Source organism: Saimiri boliviensis, chromosome 12 (genome assembly GCF_048565385.1).
Source record: "Saimiri boliviensis isolate mSaiBol1 chromosome 12, mSaiBol1.pri, whole genome shotgun sequence".
Classification (NCBI taxonomy): domain Eukaryota; kingdom Metazoa; phylum Chordata; class Mammalia; order Primates; family Cebidae; genus Saimiri; species Saimiri boliviensis.
Genome location: NC_133460.1, coordinates 86,850,242 through 86,869,814, shown reverse-complemented (window position 1 = coordinate 86,869,814; position 19,573 = coordinate 86,850,242). Strand labels below are relative to the sequence as shown.

The 19,573-nt window shown below is 53.3% G+C and overlaps 2 protein-coding genes across 3 annotated transcripts; one reads left to right on the top strand and one right to left on the bottom strand.

Moving 5' to 3' along the window:
• The first annotated feature begins 2,629 nt into the window (after positions 1 to 2,629).
• Positions 2,630 to 14,844, top strand: PITX3 (paired like homeodomain 3). 2 transcript variants are annotated; one of them, XM_039464952.2, is made up of 4 exons: positions 2,630 to 2,982; positions 12,467 to 12,594; positions 12,767 to 12,969; positions 13,488 to 14,844. In XM_039464952.2, exons 2-4 carry the CDS (start codon positions 12,477 to 12,479, stop codon positions 14,073 to 14,075), a joined length of 909 nt encoding a protein of 302 aa, XP_039320886.1. In that variant the 5' UTR covers positions 2,630 to 2,982; positions 12,467 to 12,476; the 3' UTR covers positions 14,076 to 14,844. The 2 variants fall into 2 exon arrangements, with proteins under 2 accessions (XP_039320886.1, XP_039320885.1); XM_039464951.2 differs by having other exon boundaries at positions 2,630 to 3,159.
• On the bottom strand, positions 14,819 to 18,207 carry ELOVL3 (ELOVL fatty acid elongase 3). The gene is made up of 4 exons (XM_010333142.3): positions 17,887 to 18,207; positions 16,842 to 16,973; positions 16,035 to 16,186; positions 14,819 to 15,778 (listed from the first exon to the last, which is right to left on the bottom strand). The coding sequence occupies exons 1-4, from the start codon at positions 17,985 to 17,987 to the stop codon at positions 15,351 to 15,353; spliced, it is 813 nt and encodes a 270-aa protein (XP_010331444.1). The 5' UTR covers positions 17,988 to 18,207; the 3' UTR covers positions 14,819 to 15,350.
• Positions 18,208 to 19,573: the final 1,366 nt, after the last annotated feature.

Sequence of the window (19,573 nt, the reverse complement as noted above, 5' to 3'; positions counted from 1 at the left end):
CTGAAGCATGTAATTCTCAGCCTGTTTGAGACACTAGAGCCCCAGTGTCCCTGCAGACCTGGGGAGACTGCTGGGAGGCAGTGAAAAAAGATACCAACTCTTTCCATACTTCCTCCCAGTTATGGACAACTCAAGTCCAGGGAAGCTCCATAACCACATAGGAATGTAGTCTCAAAACCATACATCTAAAGACCATCCACATGCTACGATGCTCTAGTTTTTTGTTTTTTGGCTTTTTTGTTTTGTTTTGTTCTGTTTGTTTGTTTGTTTGTTTGTTTGTTTGTTTTAGAGAGGGAGTCTTGCTCTGTCGCCCAGGATGGAGTGCAGTGGTGCAATCTTGGCTCACTGCAACCTCTGCCTCTGCCTCCTGGGTTCAAGTGATTCTCCTGCCTCAGCCTACCAAGTAGCTGGGACTATAGGGGTTTGCCACCACGCTGGGCTAATTTTTATATTTTTAGAAGAGATGGGGTTTCACCATGTTGGACAGGCTGGTCTCTTAACTCCTGACCTCAGGGATCCACCAGCCTCAGCCTCCCAAAGTGTTGAAATTACAGGCGTGAACCACCACTCCTGGCCATAATACTCTATTGTAAAGCACCCATCAGACCTGGCATCAAACCTGAAGAACCCCTCAATAACTCCCTACACCTTCACCTTGGGCTTCTGGTCAGTGGGTCCAGCTGAGGATCTAGCCCAGGCGTCCCCAAACTACGGCCTGCGGGCCGCATGCAGCCCCCTGAGGCCATTTATCCAGCCCCCCCGCCGCACTTCAGGAAGGGGCACCTCTGTCACTGGTGGTCAGTGAGAGGAGCACAGTATGTGGCGGCCCTCCAACGGTCTGAGGGACAGTGAACTGGCCCCCTGTGTAAAAAGTTTGGGGATGCCTGATCTAGCCTCTTTCACCCAAAAAGAGTCAGAAAAAGAGGATATACCATCACAGCACCTCTTTCCACATTACCTCTGAGCCATTTTTTTCCTCATTTGAAAATTGGAAATTGGTGTCCTGGACCTGTCTCAAATTGAGAGGTCCTGGAGAGCCCACTGGAAAATCCTCTAAGTGGGCCAAAACTTCCTGCTCACCCATATCCACTTCCACATACCACCAGAAATTCATCATTCTAAAAGCATGTGATTGTCCAACAGAGATGGGGAAGAAAGAGATGACAATTCCCTAGTCCCTCCTAACCACTAATCATCATCTTACCAGGCAGAACATCTTCCTCATAGATTTCAATGTGGCATATTCATTGATATTCTACAGTATGCCTGGGAATAATAGACATGGTCCTTACCTTCCTAAATTTTAGTCTCATAGTGGACAACACATAAGCTGATCCCTTCAATATGGTGGGTGGTGTAATAGAGGTTATACACAGAGGGTCATGGGAGCTAGAAGCTAACCTGAGAGTTCAGAAAAGGCTTCCCAGAGAAAACAAGGCCTGAGTGGAACATTGGAGGAGTAGAAATTCACAATATAAAGATGGGTTACTTTAACAGGAAGGGCCAGAGGTGTGCAGGAAACTACTAGGAAATTGGAGATGAAGACAAGGTCAGGTCCTGAAGGTCTTGTATGTCAGCTATACATACAAAAGGGAGCTTGACCTTTATCCTGAGGGCAATGGGAGTCACTGAACAGTCAATACATGACTGTTCAGATTTACCTTAGGGGCATATTGTGTGACTGAGCTTAGGCTCTTGGAGCACCCAAGCAACACATCCTAACTGGGAGAAGAGAAGGAGCCTGCTGCCTGGAAATTGAGGCAAAAGTCAGGGTAGGACAGTACAGTCTGCCAGGATGTTCCTTGGACATCGATCCTGTCCCTTGCAAATTCCTAACCAGCAGGCACCACACCTTGCCCACAGAACTTAACCTGGTACCACCAGCGGGAAACCAGCCCTGCCAAAGGAGGGAGAGCACAGCCCAAGCAAGACGACGGTGCAGACTGAAAGACAATTGGTCCATGCATTTGGAGTGCCCAGCCCAAGCCCTGAGATCCAGCAGGAACCTTCTCTTAATTGTTTTGTGCTGGGAGGGAGATGATAGTTACTTGTCCAAGTTCACTCGGTGATGGTGCAGTTCGTGGAATACCACTTTGGTTTGTCTCATTCCAAACCCTGCTGTCTCCACGAAGTCACCTTCCTTGGAGAAGAGGGGAGAAATGAAAAGGAGGAAAGATATGAAGAAAAAGGAACAGAAGGGAAGAGAAATGAGTGTTTAAAGTGGCAGAGGAGGGAGAGGGGTAAACAGCAGGAGCGAAGCGGCTGAGGAGAAAGAAGAGGAAAGAAAGGCGAGACGTAGGAGGATTGGAACAGAGACAAAAGGGAGGAGAGACGGACAGCGACAAGTGGAGAAAATCGGCGAAACTTGAGCAGCAGAGAAGTCTGAGCGCTGAGACCCGGCGGCCCCGTGCGCCTTCCCACCTGGCGCCGATCCACTTTGCTCGGGGTAGTGGCCCAGCCCCACTTCGCCGCCAGCCAACCCCTTTTAACTGGGGCTATCGGGACCACTCTACTCTCGCCCACTTGGCTCTGCCAAAGCGTCCTAGCCGGAGCGCGGTCTGTGCCACGTGGGGAGGGGCGCGGCCCAGTTACTGAGGAATGCTTCTGATTGGCCGGAGGGCGGTGTTCTTGGCGTCTCGCCGGTCAGACCCCTCCCTCAAAGGCGGGACCTGGAAATCCACAGCTGGAAAGGGCGGAACCCCGGCAGCGCAGCTGGAAAGAGGCGGGGCCTGACGCGCGCAGCTCGCCGCGGCGGGCTGGGGGCGCCCTGGTCTGCCATAAAGTGAATGGGCGCCTGCTGGGGGTGGCAGTACGCAGTGAGGCTCACTCCCTCCGCGAGTCCGGGAGCGCCAGAGCGGAGCGGCGGCCCGGGAGCAGGGGGGCTGCCCCCACTCCGGCCGGGTGCCCGGCCCCTGGCCCCTGCCTGCCCTCTAGATCGCCGCCGCAGCCGCTGCCGGGAGTCTGCCTGTTGCGGGACGCACTGTGAGTGTTTGACCATTTTCCGGAGAGGGGCTCATGGGGCCAAGGAACTATTGCTGGACCTCGGAATCCCTAAAACGGGACCTGGGGCAGCTGAACTCCGGTGTCGAGGGAACGGGTTGAGGCTGGGACGGCGGACTGCAGACCTGCGGCCAGGACCTGGGAAAAGGGGAACTCAGGGTAAGAACCAGGGAATAAAGAAGGAGGAGACTCGGAGGATCCAGAAAGAAGCCGGAGACTCGAAGCCAATATAGGGGCTTCACGAGGCAAGGAGTAGGGAGTCTGGAAACCATTACCAGAAAGCGCCCTGGAATCCCAGGGCACGGGGCAGGCGGCCAGGGAGCGAAAGGAGTTGCAGAGGCCCTGGCCAGCGGGGAAGCCGGCGGTGGCCCCCAGTTTGGGGGCAGTTGCGGTGCCCGACGCCCCTCGGCCCAGGCTCAGACAGACTCCAGGGGCTGTGAGCCGGGGTGCTCCTGGTCTCACACGCTTCTCTTCCCAGCTGCTCCACAGTTGGAATAGGAGCCGTGTTGTGAGAGCCTGGCAGCGACTGGGTCAGATGGCCGCTATGCGGGTCAGAGTGACCAGGCAGCAAATCTGGTGGATCTGGCTTGGAGTGTCTGGGCCCAGAGGGGTCCTGACTTGGGGTCGCCTCAGAATCGGACAGAATGTCCGCGGTGCACGGGGCTTGGAGCGGACAGAATGTCCGGGATAGCGAAGTGGGTCTCTCCGGAGCGGGCGTTGCGTCGGGCAGTGGCGGACAGAATGTCCCTGGCTGGGTGGCACGTCCATCTACCCGGCAGCGCCTGCCCAGCTGCTGCGTGTGCGATGGGGTCGGCTGCTGTGGGTCACCTCAAATCCCAGCTCACACTTTGCAAACTTGTTTCAGCTCCTTTGGGCTGCGAAGCTGCAAGCAGGGAGTGAGGGTAAAGGCTGCAGCCCGCCCTTGGGGTGAGGTGCGCTGGGACACATGCCCCCTTCAATTCAGAATAGATCAGAGCATCATTCTGTACTTCCAGAATCCAAATTTGAGGTGAGAAGGCTAATGAGGAGACTGCTAGTGGGAATCAAGACAAGGAAAGGAAGGAACAGGTGACAAAAGGCAATGGGAAAACAGGAAAGAGGTGGGCATAAGCCCCTGGCAGCCTCATTTGCCCTCAAATTCCAATACAATTGACCAGACACCTCTCAGACTCCTTGCTGGAGTGTCAGCCGACCGAAGCTCCTTCCCTACAGTGGGCAGGAGCCCAGGCCAGAAGAGAAACTACAGTCCCATTAGCAAAGAAAACCCTGTACCTGTTTCCCTTTTGCTTCCTCAGCCTTACCAGTCCCAGTACCACCCTGGTGGCTGAGCGGAGGTAGGAAGGAGGCTCATGGAATCCAGACTCTGGCGTCCAACAGGGGGCTATTTGGCCCTTTAAGTCTGGTTGGGAAGCATGTCTCAGCCCTACCAACCAGACAGGTTTACTTTCCCTGCAGCTGGGATACAGCCTTGACTTTGCTGGGCCCATACAGTAACCATCCGCCCTGATCCCGATTCTAACCAGATCTCAGTTTTCCTGAATAGAGCAGAGTAGGGAGAACAAGTCCATATAAGTGGGCAAGATAGCCCAGCTGGGGACTGAATTTTCACAAGGACAAGTCCAAGGCATTGTATTTAACAATGAGTAATCTAAACGGTGGTTTCAACCTTTCTCACCCTTCACCTATGGGTGACATACAATACGTATTCCCCACACTCCCATTTCATTCCTCAGTTCTAGAGTTTGCTTATCATTGGCTAGGATTCTCAACCTTTTTTTTTTCTTTGCCTTCTTTTGATAAATATAAAGACATACCACAGTTACACCCTTCACATTCTGATACACTTTTCAGGGGTATGTGCTCCCATTGCTGTGCTCCCATAAAATCACTGAAATTATAGGTGAAATGAAGGGCTCTGTGTCAGGAAAGGAATAGGGAAAGCATTGCAGATGGGTCCCTGAAGACTTTAGCCCAAAGTTGTGCTTTTGCCAAAAAGGCCAAAGAGGTGCTATCATAATGAAGATGATTGTAAACAAAAGAAAGAACCTTTTCCCACCCTTGCATAAAGCCATGTAGCTGAATGCATGCCTGATCACTGGCTCTCAGGAAGAATGTCATGGGCCTAGAGCAGGTCAGAGAATGGTTGGCAGAATGGGGAGCCAGGGGCTGCTGGCGAGAACAAATTTCAAAGTTTAGTCCTCTGGAAGGTGAAACAGGATGGAAATCTACCGCAATAATAAAAGGCCTACATATGCAGAAGAATTGCTTGCTCCCCAAATCTTGAAACTGGAGATGAGGAAGCCTCTTAGAACTGGAGTGATGCAAGCTCGGGATGAATAGGAAAACGTTCTTTGGCCCACAGTGGGCACGTACTTCCAGAGCTCATTTCCAGAGAGATGGTACAGGCAGGAAGTAGAAATGGAATCCTTCAGGGCTTGGGAGGATCAGCACATGTCAGAGTCAAGAATGGCTGCAGGGTGGGGGAGTGAGGCATGGAAAGAGCAGAATTAGGTGGTTTGAATCTCTTCAATCTGTGTAGCCTTAGATCCTGCCTTCTTAGACGTCTAACAGGGATAGGGACTCCTGCCATGGAGGGCAGTTGTGAGAGTTAAATGAAATCATGTCTGGGAAAGTGCTTTGCAAATGGAGAAGCACCACAGAAACATGAAGCACTGCTATTATGCCCAAACTCCAGAATCTTTGTTTGGAAGAATGGGACTGAGACTTAGAGCAGCCTAATCACATCCCTGATGCAGTCATAGGAGGGTTCTTTATGACAGATGGACCACCCTACCGTGGGCTTCAGATGCTAGCCACTACCCCTGCCCCTGTCCAAAAACTCTGGGGAGCTCCCCAGATGCTTAGCCAGTCTATCAGTCCAAATATCTCTGCCTGCCTCCTGCTCAGGGTTGGGAACATGGGCCCAGGACTTAGTTTCCGGAAGGGAGGGCAGGCACAGCAGGCTAGAGCTGACTTGTGGTGACAGAAGATGGAGCCAGCGGAATCGTTTCTTCTCCGTTCACACTAAATGATGCCTCCCAGACTAACCTGAGGATCCATTAGGTCCTGAGCTTTGGGGTTTCTAGGGTGTTCATGGCCACTGCCAGGGACTCATGAAAATAATGATGGGGAGGTCTAAAAAAACCCACAGTAAAAGAGAGAGAGAAAAAAAAGAATGATGGGGAGGAAAAGGAAAAGATCATCAGTGGGGTAAGAGTTAGGAGAAGGCAGAGAGGAATAACTTTCCAAACTCACCCTATCTCTCCTTTCCCATTGTCCTGCCCTGGGGCCTTTTTCACACCTTTCAGTTTATGGTTTCTCCTTTCCTATTTCTTCCCTGCCCAACCCATTCTGCTTACCATTGTCAAATAAAGGTCACAAAGATGCTGTTTTTGTCACACCTCTAGCTACAAGCCTCTGGTGAGACCCACTGCTTGGTGCATTGCTTCTCATAGTGGGGTGGGGTGGAGGAGGGCAGTAAGCGTGTGGGAGAGGCATGACACACAGGCTAAATGGGGCCCCTCTTCCTGGTGTGGGGATATCACTTGAAGATTGGGGGATGGGGATGTGCTTTATTTTTATATTAAAAGAAGTTTTCTTTTTATATGAAAATAAAACATTTTATATTAAAATATTTTATATTCCATGACTATAGTATGAAATAGAATGAAAAAATTTGCTTGCATTTTTAACATAAAGCTGGCGACTTCAAAACAATTTCATACTCGCGGCAGCTGTTTTAGGTCATGCTTCTAGTTTTCTATTAGATGTTGGTTTTAACTGGTCTTAGGGTTGGTTTGTTTGTTTTCCTTTTTGTGTGTGTGTGGAGAACAGGGTCTCGCTATATTGCCCAGGCAGGTCTCGAACTCCTGGGCTCAAGCTATCCTCCTGCCTCTGTCTTCCTAAGAACTGGGATTACAGGCATGAGTTACAGCGCCCGCTGGTTTTTTGTTTTTGTTTTTGTTTTTTTTATTTATTCAGGGCTGTGCCTCAGGGTGAATCTTAAGGGTTTTTGATGAAAAGGCTGGACATACTCTAGCCTAGACTTTGTCAAATCTGAACCACCACCCCTTGTCCCCCATTGAAGCCCCCCTCGGTTTGACTCATTTCTCTCTGCTGATCTCCCGTGGCCTACACTGAGACTCTGACTAACCTAGGCTCACCACTGCCCTCCCAACCTGCCAGCTTATTCCCAACACTGCTGATTATTTAGAAGGCCATACCCCCTCTCTGCCTCTTGAACTCCCAATTCAGTCACGTGCCTACATTCTCTGAGTCCCCAACACTTGGTACCACCTTCCATGGGCTTCCCTCTCTCTGATCTTTCACAGTCTGAGAATCAGACCCATGCAGTCCATCTTTTCCTCCTCTGCCCTGTTTGCCTCCCTACACTGCAGACTCCTAAAAGTTAGGGTCTGTGCACCACTGTTCTTGGGGATCTCTCTTAACACCTAACACTTGCTGAAGGAAGGAAGCAAGGAAGAGCAGGAAGACTGTGGAGTCATTTCTCTGATTCCTGATTCATCCCTTGATAACTTGAGTACTTCAAATCTTTGCTGCCTCCACCTGAGTCTTGGGGCTGTAAGCAAATGTGTCTCAATTTGCTCCCATTTGCACATTGCAGTTCGGCAGACCACAGAGTCCGACTGCTCAGCGTCCCTAATGAACATGCGACCATGTCCACTTAAGGGCCTCACTTCAGTTTCATGTTTATAAGATGAAAACATCACAACTCCAGCTCCTCTTATATCTTCTCCAGTTAGCCCCTGAAAGAGAAAGCCTTTCTCCCATTTGAGGTCCAGATTATGCCTCCAGCCTCAGGCATCATTATTGCAACCGATCATGGGCTCTCACTATCCCTGGTCTTCCCCTCTGGCTTCAGGACTTACGTGGGTCCACATGACAGCTGACTTATTGCCATGGCGTTGTGTCCCTTGGAAACCATGGCCTCTCTACTGTGGCCTCCCTAGCCTAAGATCTGCTCTCTACCTTCTTATGTCCTGGATATTTCATTCTTGCTGCATGCATGACCAGGTTTCCTGTTATTCCAGCCTGTACTGCAGAATCAGAGCATACCTATAGCCCCTCTGTACTCCCTGGGCCTGGGATTGCCACCCTGACCCCAGTGGGACTGGGCCACACATCCCTAGCAGGCTGTGGCAGAAAGGCTGGGGTGGAGCTGGCAGCCCCCTCCTAGAGCTGAACTCACCATCACTGTTATCTCTTGACTCTGTCTGTCCCTGCCTGGGTATTTCTTACTAGCATCAACCAATCCTGCAGCTTCCAGACCTACTGCTTGTTCCTCCCTATCCACTGAGTGAAGCAAAGTCCCTGGCCTCAGTCCCAACTCCCTAGCTTCCTGACCTCCAGCAGTTTGGGGGAGCTTAATCTTCAGCCAGCCTGTCTCCAGTTCAGACAACAGCTTGGCGCCCCCAGCCTTTGCCTGACCAACCCACCCGGACGTGAGTTGGCTAGAGATCTATGCCCCCACCCTTCCATCCCTCTATTGCCTGCCTGGCTTTACTGTTCTTTCCCTCTCTCTTCAATTTCACTGTCAGGGCCCTTCTCAGCCATGGCTCCTCTCTCTGCTGTTACTAGCCCATGCAGGAGCCTAAAGGCTTCCTTCTTTCCTTTACCAGTCTCTGATCCCTAAAGTGGCTCCCAGCTTAGGGTACGCTGCCCATGTTGCTGTTACCTTGCTGACTGGGTCCTCCATGCTCAGGACAGAGTGTTCACAGCATGTGTGACCTATCTCTCAGCAATGCAGTGTACTCACCTTCATTCGCTAGGGAAACACTACACTAGAGGATACGGAGTCTGCGGAGATGATGACCCACTCAAGGAAGGTCAGACACAGGGATAAGATCTTAGCCACCACTCCACACCCAATGCCAACTCAATGCACAGCTCATAGAATGTGCTAAATAAACATCTGTTCGATGAGTGAGAAAAAAAAATTACTCAGGTAGAGTTTTATCCCTACTCATTTTTACATGTTATGTTTTTATCTAAACCTTATAACAATACTGAAGGCATGTAGGGAAGCGATCATAAACTTCCTTTTAGAGATGAAGAAATATGCCTGGAGAGGTAAAGTAAGTTGCCGAGGACACATAGCTAGTAAGTTGTAGAGCCAGGATATGAACCTAGATCTGTTGACTCCAAACCTAATCTCTTTAGGCTATACCAGATGACTTTCCTGAGAGGGGCCTGGGCACCTCCTGCCCCCCTCCCCACCCCATCCTCCAGCTCCAGAATTCTCATGCTTTCTCCTCACTCAGCAGCCATCCAGTGCAGGACACTCCCCTGGCCCCCTTGGCCTCCTCCTCCCCCACACAGAGTCCTTAGCTCCTGGGACTGAGAGCTGAGGTTCAGAGGGGCCAGGGAGGGGTGGGGGGAAGGGTAATAATGGCTAGCTCCAAAACAGCCCCGGCAGCTGTCCCTGTCACAGAGAGGAGACTGTGTGACGGTGCATGTCTGTCTGCCTGGATGTGGCAGCGCATGTGTGGGAGAGTGTGTGTTTGTGTGCCTCTAGCTCCACGTCCAAGTGCTTATTATGTCTGATTGGGGGAGCCTGTGTGTGTCTGCACGTGTGTCTGTCTGTCTCTGGGAACACGTAGCCTGAACTCGGCTTTCTGGCCTCGGCTTTTCCTCTGGCCCATATCCCTTCTCACCCTGCCTCCCTCTGCTGAAACGGAATGAAAGCAAGATGCAGGTATAGAATGCTTGTGGGAGGCAGGGGCTGGGGGGGTGCGGAGCAGAGGAATTTGGAAAACTGCAAGTCTGGAGCCAAAGCAAACTGGAAGGCTAGGTGGCAAGTGTGGGGCTGCTTTTCCCACAGGTAAGCCTCTCTCTGGGTTTTTTTCCCAGCTCCCTGTTGTTCCCATGACCTCTAGAAAAGTCAGGGGCATGATTTGCATTTCAAGGGCATCTTGGGTATGAAGTAAGGGGAGACTTCAGAGCACCCCTTTTTCCAGCTCTCACTTCTAACCTTCCTCCCTCATCTTCCCAGCTATTTGGGAAGAACCACTAGCCAAGGCTGCCATAGTTCCCTCCCAGGGACATCTGTCTTCCATCAGAGCATTGTTGGCCAAAGATTTCCAGCCCCAAGCCTCCTGACCTGACCTGGAAGGGGTCAGTCAGTAAGCTAAGCACACCTCCAGTCCTGGCCTGACTTCTTCTTCCTTCCCGGGGTCCCGCCAGCCCTGTCTCTCCACATCCAGTAAAAGGTCCAAGAGCTAGACCCCTCTGCCTGTGGAAAGAGCAGGGACGGTTTCTCAACCTCCTGCCTTGACCTCGGTTCTACCCCCAACCTGGCTTGAGAGGTGGGTGGGGAGTGGGGGCACAGCTGTTATCTCTGAGCTGGTTGAAGGGGGCATTACCATGTGCAAATACAGGCCGCTGCCCATCTGCACCTCCCTGAGAAAGGCTCCTAATAAATCCAGAGCAGCCAAGTGGCACACATCTCAATCTAGGCTAATCCACCACATTAATGCCATCCTGCGCAGCCTGCATTAAGCCCCTGTTAATGGGGAGGGGGTGTCAGGAGCAGAGAGACCCCTCCCACTCAGCCCTCTACCCCTTCTCTCTGTCCCTAGCCTCCTTCTGTTCTCCTCTAAGAGGCACCCGGAGTCTTGAGCCCTAATATTGCCCATTTCCCTTCCTCCTCACAGTCGGGTCCTGGGAGAGCAGGCAGAAAAGGGGACCCTGCAGGAGAAACTTGGACAGGGACCCAGGGAGGCTCCTGGGCAACGTGAGGCTAGGTTTGGGATAGGAAGTATGAGTAGGAAGGTGGTCTTATGAAGTTCCTGCTACACCCTGGAGCGGGCTTGGTAGAGGCTGTGCATGAGCGGAGCCGTCACTGGTAGGATGCAGTGTATGCCGGTGCAGGCATGAGAGCAGGTCCAGCCCAAGCACCCAGTGGCTTTCATACTTGTGTTTGATCTTGTTACCCTTCTTTCAAATGAAATCTCTTCGGAAATCATGAACAATCAGGCTGGGCGTGGTGGCTCATGCCTGTAATCCTAGCACTTTGGGAGGCCAAGGCGGGTGGATCACCTGAGATCAGGAGTTTGAGACCAGTCTGACCAACACGGTGAAACCCCTTCTCTACTAAAAATACAAAAATTAGCTGGGCATGGTGACACATGGGAAGTGGAGGCAGGAGAATCGCTTGAACTCTGGAGGTGGAGGCTGCAATGAGCCAAGATCATGCCACCGAACTCCAGCCTGGGTAACAAAGCGAGACTCCATCTCAAAAAAAAAAAAAAAAAAAAGAAATCATAAACAAAACAGACCAAAGCAGTGCCTGCCCTAGCTGAAGCAGACCCAAGTAAGGCCAGGCTAGAACTGTAGCTGAGTCCCTGAGGGGATCTTGAGGGAAGGCCCCAAAGAGCACAATGTGAGAAAGCAAGCATTCTGAGTTGACTGGATCAGAAAAATAAAAATAATAAAATAAAAATAAAAAGCAAACAAGGAAAAAGCATTAGGAGTCTCACAGACCTGGTGCAGCTCTCAATCCCACTGCTTACAAGCTCTGTGATCCTCATCACGTTCCTTCACATCTCAGTTTCCTCACTGGAAAAAGGATGATCATACTTGACGTATCCTTGTGAGGGGAGAAAGATGAGGTAAAGACCCACAGTAAGTACACATAAATGATAGCAACCATTATTATTAAGGGAGAAATGTCAGGTCTGGTTCAAAGTACAATCTATCCTAAGGACAGTGAGTAACAGACATCTGGTCTGTGTCTCAGGTATGACTAGCTGAGGGCCAGGTATGAGTATAGGGTAATCTTGTACATTCAGGTGAGAAGGATTGGAAGTTTTTACGGATGTAGTATGGGGTATGTGGTGTGCTATAGTGTAGATTTTTTTTTTTTTTTTTTTTTTTTTGAGACAGTGTCTAGCTCTGTCACCCAGGCTGGAGTGCAGTGGCCTGATCTTGGCTCACTGCAACCTCTCCCTCCCGTGTCCAAGCCATTCTCCTGCCTCACCCTCCCGTGTAGTTGGGATTACAAGTATGCACCACCCTGCCCAGCTAATTTTTATATTTTTAGTGGAGACAGGGTTTTGCCGCATTGGCCAGGTTGGTATCGAACGCCTGACCTCAAGTGATCGACCCGCCTCGGCCTCCCAAAGTGCTGGGATTACAGGGGTGAGCCACCGCACCCCTCTTATAGTGTACACTTTCATTCAATAAATATTGAACCCCAACTGTATACCTGGCACTGTTCTAGTTCCCAGCAGTAAACAAAACAAAGCCTAGTTTATATATCTAAGCAGAGAACGTCTCAGCATGTACCTCTTCCCCCTTAGGCTGCTATTTCCCGATTCTATCTTAGGGAGCCACACACAGGGGTAGCTTTATGGCTGAGAAAGGCGGCAGGGAAACGCTGCTGGGACCCAGCTAAGCTGGAGATTCTACCCCCACTACCCTGGTCTGTCTTCTCTCGCCTCCACAGCCCTCCCTCCATGGAGTTCGGCCTGCTCAGCGAGGCGGAGGCCCGGAGCCCTGCCCTGTCGCTGTCAGACGCGGGTACTCCTCACCCCCAGCTCCCAGAGCACGGCTGCAAGGGCCAGGAGCACAGCGGTGAGCGCGCCCCCTTCCGAGGGTGGAGGAGATAACAGCTTCATCTCCAGTGCGGGTGGGACCCCGGCTGGGCAGCCCGGGTGGGAGCCAGCGGGTGGTTCAGGAGGTCGCCGAGCCGGAGAATCCGTGCAGGCTTGGGCGCCCTGTGACCTGCCCCCACCCTGGCTCCCAGACTCGGAGAAGGCCTCAGCTTCGCTGCCTGGAGGCTCCCCCGAGGACGGCTCGTTGAAGAAGAAGCAGCGGCGGCAGCGCACGCACTTCACCAGCCAGCAGCTGCAGGAGCTGGAGGCGACCTTCCAGAGGAACCGCTACCCTGACATGAGCACGCGCGAGGAGATCGCTGTGTGGACCAACCTCACCGAGGCCCGCGTGCGGGTATGCCCTACTGATCCGTGACTCGCACCCGCGCGGGCCCTCCACGGGCAGCCTGAGACCCTGAGGCCGGCAGTTCCGTCCCACCTGCCCCCGGCCCGGGGCCCTGGCCGCTGGCCCCCGGCTCCCGGCCACAGCCCCACGCGGCCTCCTGGCTGCCAACCTCCAGCCTCTGCTTGCAGTGCTCCCTACCACTCAGACCGCGCACTTCTTCGGCCCTGACACCGTCTCTCCTTACCTTCTCCACCTCTCCTCGACCCCATCCTACTGTCCCCCCAGACCCTGGCGCCGATGACTCAGTCCTGCCGCGCGCGCCTTCTATTCTCCGACCCCGACCCCGACTCAGTGCGCTGCTCCCCTCCCACCCCGTCTCCAGCCACCTCATCTCTTATTCACCACACTGCCCGGCTGGAAGCCCCGTTGGGGTGGGGTGGGGTGGGGTGGGGTGGGGTGGGGTGGCCCGCCCTCCTGTCGCTGGGACCTGGCCCCGAGCCCTGACCGCCTTTCTCCCGCGCTCGCAGGTATGGTTCAAGAACCGGCGCGCCAAGTGGAGGAAGCGCGAGCGCAGCCAGCAGGCCGAGCTGTGCAAGGGTGGCTTCGCAGCGCCGCTTGGGGGGCTAGTGCCGCCCTACGAGGAGGTGTACCCCGGCTACTCGTATGGCAACTGGCCGCCCAAGGCGCTCGCCCCGCCGCTCGCCGCCAAGACCTTCCCGTTCGCCTTCAACTCGGTCAACGTGGGGCCTCTGGCTTCGCAGCCCGTCTTCTCGCCACCCAGCTCCATCGCCGCCTCCATGGTGCCCTCCGCCGCTGCTGCCCCAGGCACCGTGCCAGGGCCCGGGGCCCTGCAGGGCCTGGGCGGGGCGCCCCCCGGGCTGGCTCCGGCTGCCGTGTCCTCAGGGGCTGTGTCCTGCCCTTACGCCTCGGCCGCCGCCGCTGCCGCGGCCGCCGCCTCCTCCCCCTACGTCTATCGGGACCCTTGTAACTCGAGCCTAGCCAGCCTGCGGCTCAAAGCCAAACAGCACGCCTCCTTCAGCTACCCCGCGGTGCACGGGCCGCCCCCGGCCGCCAACCTCAGTCCGTGCCAGTACGCCGTGGAGCGGCCGGTATGAGCGGCCCCGCCCGTGGATCAACCCCGAGGGTGGGGGCGACGATTCGCAGCCTTAGCGGACTGGGGTCGTCTTGACTGGCTTGCCCCGCTCCAGGGTCTGAAATGGGTGTTTGGGCAGCTGGCGTGGGGGTGGTGGCCGGCTCAGGAGAGGGCCTTCCCCCTCCCAGCCCTGAGGGGTGGACTGGGCCCTATACAGAGACCGCGCCCCTGGGACTAAGGCCAGGAACAGGGACCAGCACCCCGGGGGCCAACTCACCCTTGGCCCATCCCGCCTTCTCCAGGCTTCCCCTCCCTGGTTTTCAAAGATAAATGAAATAAACGTGCGCGGACTGTCGAAGGCCTGATGATTCAGAGTTGCGGTTGAGTCCTCTTCCCTTCATCCTCCCCCACTGTCTACAGGCGAGCTGGATGTACAGGAACGAGGTGAGGGTCCAGGCTTCTAGGGATTCAGTCCCACTCACCCCTCTAGTCCAGAACCGGGCAGCCGGGGATTGCCTGGAGCAAAGAGGTGTGTGCGTGCGCGGGGCGTGGGAAACCAGCTACCTGGCTGGCGTCGGCCACAGCCGGTGCTGCGGCGCCACCTCGTGGTCTCAGGGAGGCTAGCTGGTAGTTCTGGTCTGCAACGCTTCGTTGTAGGTGTCAGCTCTGCATTTCAGAGAGCCTATGACTTTAAAGTTACTCCGCCTTTCTCCACCTGTTTCTCACTGTTCCTATGAGGGGCTTGGGCCTCTAACAGCAATAAAATTCTGGTCTGTAACAGACATTTATTAAGTGCCTACCAGGCCTAGGATTCTTTCAGTGTCTGTGTGTGTGCCTCTCACCCTTCCATGCACCCTCAGGCTTCCCCCCTGCCGATCATCCCACTGGCAGCAGCCTCCTGCCATCACAGCGGCCCTCTTTCCCCCCCAAATCCCAAAACTCTCAAAATTTAGTTGAAATCTTCAATTAAAAAAATAGAGCAAGAAGAAGAAAGATTTTTAAAAAAATAGAGCAAGAAGAAGAAAGATTTCTGGATAGAAATATATCCTCCGTCCCACCCCCCATCCCAGGGCCTGCTTGGCCTTCACATTAAAAACAGAAGCATCAAAGTAACAGACCACACCCCCATCCCAGGGTCACCTTTCTTGTCTGTCAAAAATTCCAGCCACCTTGGGGCACACATCCTCTGGGGAAACCATGCAGGTAAGGCAACCTAATCATTCTCCCAAAACTAAGCCCAGCCTCTTAGTGCCCTGGAGAAGAGAGAGCCTGGAGCTTCATTTTTCTCTCCAACCCTTCACTGGCTCTTTGTCTTGGCTTTGACCTTGGGCCTGATGTAGGCCTGTCTGAAGAAGTGGGCAAAGAGAATGAAATAGGTCATGTACAAGATGGAGGACCAGAATAAGTGTTCCATCGTGGTGTTGCATCCTGGCTCCTGCCTCCAGATGTATGACAGGATGCCAACAATGGCTCCTACAAACATCTGCAGGATCTGCAGGCTGGTGATGAGCATGGGCAGCATCTTGGGGGGCTTCACATTGGCAGCCTTCAGAGTGTAATAGGTGTACATGATGGCATGCACACCAAAGTTTACAGTCATGAACCAGCCTCCTGCAGGCACTTTGTTCTTGTATCCAAAGCTTGTGTACACCAGCACTGTGCTGTGGTGGTACCAGTGGATAAAGATGAGAGGCCGCTTACGCAGGATGATGAAGGCTGTGTCTCCTGCGAGATGGAGAATCATAGCTGGCATACTGCCCAGTGCTGGGACCACAACCTGCACTGGGTGCGGGGACATGGGAGAAATTCCGAGGGGAGGAGAGGGGGGTCTTTGTGGCAGAGAATCTGTAGAGGGACTTGGGTGAGAGATGTTATTAGGACCCAGGGGTAGGAAAGGGACTCTCCATGGGATGGTGAGGGGAGGGCCCTGAGGAGGGATGCAGTTCACAAGGCACCAGAGAGACAAAGCCTTGCCACTCACCGAGTTCTATGATCTTGCTGAGGAGAAAGACCCCGGACCAGAATTTGACTACGGAATGTTCAAGGAAGGTGGAGTAGCACACGGTTGGTTTTAGGCCCCCAGTAAGCAGCACAGCCCCCATCAGGGCCCATGTCCGCACTGCCCCCATGATACTGAAATGGGACAAAGGAAGATGGTGTCAGCATCATCCCCAGGCACCGATCCACCTTTCCCCTGGAAGGGTGGACAAGTCATTGTGTTCCAAGCTCTCCTGCCTCCCAACCTGTCCATGGGAGATGGGTCAACGCTCCTGAGATCCTGGGCCAACCAGTAGTCTAGAGAAGATGAGGCCAACCAGTAGTCTAGAACAGAAACATCAGGGAATGCAAGGGGATGGGATTGAAAGTTAAGGAATGGGGTTCTTGGGAGGGGGTCGGAGCCTGGGAGGAGATGCAGAGAGGGATAGGGGAAGACTGAAGGAGTTTGGGGAAGAAAATATGGGGAAGTTATTGGAGGGTCTTGAGAGAGGGTATTAGGAGCTGAGAACATTAGAGGCTGGAGAAATCTGTTGCGAGTACAGACTTTATGAACGCAAGAGGGACAAAGCAGAGACCACCACGTCAGGGTCTGAAAAAGAAGGAAAACAGGATAATATAATAGAAGAGGGTCGAGGCTGGGAGGGGAACTAAAGCTGAAAGAATGAGATGGGAAGAGTGTTACAGGGCGACTTAGGGACAGGATGGAGGTTGATGCAATCTGGAAAGCTTTAAGGGATAGAATGGAAGTCTAAGATCTAGAGAAAAAGGCAGGGAGTGGGAAGGGTCTTACCTGAAGATTGCAAGGCAGAAGGACCAGAGGAAGAGAGGCCCCTGCAGGTTGAAGCCCTTGCGTTCCTTCATGTAGTTCTGCCCCACAGCGATGAGCACCAGGTAGATCAGGGCTATGGGGAATGAGGTTGCCCTGGCAAGCAGAAGGCAAAGGGGATGGGCTCATGGGTGGTGCTGACTAGAGAAATGCCCACTCATCTCTCCAGCTGAGTGCTCTGGGTTGGAGCCCCAGTTCTGCCACTTACTAGCTGTGTGACATTGGAAAAACCAACTTAACTCTCTGAGCCCTGGCTTCCTCGTTTGTAAAGGGGGAATAATACATCTCTCCTGGCAGTATTGATGTATACAAAGTACCTAGCACAGGGTAGGGGCTACGTCCAAGGTTTCTGTGATTATTGCTCTCTCAGTGAGGTTGGAGGTGGGTGACAGGTGTCTGGCCCACACCTAGAAGCAGCCCAGGACTGTGGTGTAAGAAGAATGTGGCAATGGCTTCTCCCTAGTTGGGTCATGGCAAATTGGCTGAAGCATAAAGTCAGCCCACGGAACCTCTGGGGAACTTTCGGGCTAGGCCAGGAAGCTTCTTCCTGGGGAAAGCTTGGAAGAGCTCCCTGTCTTTGTCTCCTTCTCCACAGCAGAAACGGTGGAGCAACTGGGGAATGACAGGGTAACTGTGAAGGGCAGGCTGTCCCCAGGCCCCACACTGTGCACACACGCGTGCACACACAGCAACAAAGGACAGGGAAGTCAGCTAGCAAGGCTTCAGATCAACCTCATGCCTCCACGACCAGTTCTCACTACACGGTCTTTGGCTTCTGTATCTTTCCACGTTCTTCTCCCCCATCCTCTTATTACTGCGTTATTTCTTTCAGCTCTAATCTCTTTGAGGTGCCACACTACCTGCACCTGGGACAACGGTAGTGTGGAGCCAGTATGAGGGAGTCCGATAACTTTGCTCTGTAAGAAAATCATTCCAAGCATTCAATGCCACCCCCTCGCGTCCCCGCCCCAGGGCCCTGGCATGGCCTTTCCCTCTCCCCAAGTCTCACCAGTACGCCTCCAGAAAGGGCCGCAGGCCCTCGAGCAGCTCGAAGTTATAGGGCTGGAGAAGCTGATTTACTTCGTGTGAGACATTCATGGCTGTGACCATCTAGTTTTGCAGACGTCGAGGTCCAAAGCTTGGAGGCGCTAGGTGAAAGGCTTGGGGCGCCAAGGATGGAGTGAACCTCGGGGCGAGATGGAACAGAGCCGAGACAGACGGAACCCCTGGGCAAGGCGAAGAGGGCATCGGACCCAGGCACGTGCGAGGCGGAGCAACCAGCTCTCCCCAGCGCAGCCACTGAGATATATAACGCCGACTTGCAGAGCTGCGGACCTGGACCGCGCGCGGACCCCTCCCTGCGCCCCGCCACTATCCAATCTTGACCAGGATACGCCTCTGTCCCGCCCCTGGGCCGCAGTCCGCATTCTGATTGGTCATTCTCAAGCCCCCCCCCCCCCCCGCCTCCTTCCCGGGCGCTTTACACGCCCCACCCCAAGTCCGGTCGTAGGCGGTCGCCCGCCCACTTTCCCAACAAGTCCATCCCATCCTGCTGCCTCGCGGGTCCCTGGACTAGCCAGTCTTCCCTTGGCACTGTCAACCGTGGCCGTCGCCTCAGTTGGCTTTAATCTTGAACTGCTTAGCAGTGAGGAGAGAGGTGTCCTTAGCCTTTGGTGCTCCCATCCAGAAATGGAGGAGTCAGTTTCTAGGCTCCCTGAGATCCTTGGAAACCCAGGCCCGCGATGAGGAAATATGAACGTGGGCAACGCAGAGCTTCTCCTGTAGTCCCTTCAACCTCCTAGCTTCGAGTCTGCGGTTGTGGGTGGGTGGAAGGAGACTAATTTTATTTTATTTTATTTTATTTTATTATTATTTTTTTTTTTTTGAGACGGAGTTTCGCTCTTGTTACCCAGGCTGGAGTGCAATGGCGCGATCTCGGCTCACCGCAACCTCCGCCTCCTGGGTTCAGGCAATTCTCCTGTCTCAGCCTCCTGAGTAGCTGGGATTACAGGCATGCGCCACCATGCCCAGCTAATGTTTTGTATCTTTAGTAGAGACGGGGTTTCACCATGTTGACCAGGATGGTCTCGATCTCTCGACCTTGTGATCCACCCGCCTCGGCCTCCCAAAGTGCTGGGATTACAGGCTTGAGCCACCGTGCCCGGCGGGAGATTAATTTTAATGAATTTTATTGTTGAGGTTGTTGTTGATGTTTGGGTTGTTGAGGCTGTTACGGTTTCTTTACAGTTTCCTGAATTCCGGAACTGCTACAGACTGACATTCAGTAATAACCGTGGAGAGAGGAAATGGAGTCACCACCTGGGATTCTGGAATTACTGCCTTCAGGTTTCCTGGAGGCCTCCTAGGGTTTAAGGATGGGGAGAGCCAGCGCATCACCCCAAGGCCTGCTGTTTTATCTCCTGAATCAAAACTACTTCTTTCTCACCTGTGTAACCAGCCCTAAAGAAATAAATGTTCTACAACTTCTAAAGTTTTACTTGGCTGTCCCTTATTTCTTTCCTAGGTTTTATGAAAGTGAAGGAGAAATCCAAGCAGTTCGAGATAAGGTGGAGATTTGCAAAATGTGCTAAGAAACATAGACATAAAATAATTAAAATCAAGATGTGGGTATAAACGGCCATGTGCAGTAAAGTTCTAGAGCCAGAGGATCCAGGTAAGAACCCCAGCTCTACTTC

Bases quoted from the DNA above. Each gene is read 5' to 3' on its own strand.
- PITX3 (XM_039464952.2), top strand. From the start codon at position 12,477: ATGGAGTTCGGCCTGCTCAGCGAGGCGGAGGCCCGGAGCCCTGCCCTG. The intron at 12,595-12,766 runs GTGAGCGCGCCC...CCTGGCTCCCAG, and splicing joins CAAGGGCCAGGAGCACAGCG to ACTCGGAGAAGGCCTCAGCT. The intron at 12,970-13,487 runs GTATGCCCTACT...CCGCGCTCGCAG, and splicing joins TCACCGAGGCCCGCGTGCGG to GTATGGTTCAAGAACCGGCG.
- ELOVL3 (XM_010333142.3), bottom strand. From the start codon at position 17,987: ATGGTCACAGCCATGAATGTCTCACACGAAGTAAATCAGCTTCTCCAG. The intron at 16,974-17,886 runs GTGAGACTTGGG...TCTGCTTGCCAG, and splicing joins CCCTTTCTGGAGGCGTACTG to GGCAACCTCATTCCCCATAG. The intron at 16,187-16,841 runs GTAAGACCCTTC...GTCCCATTTCAG, and splicing joins TTCTGCCTTGCAATCTTCAG to TATCATGGGGGCAGTGCGGA.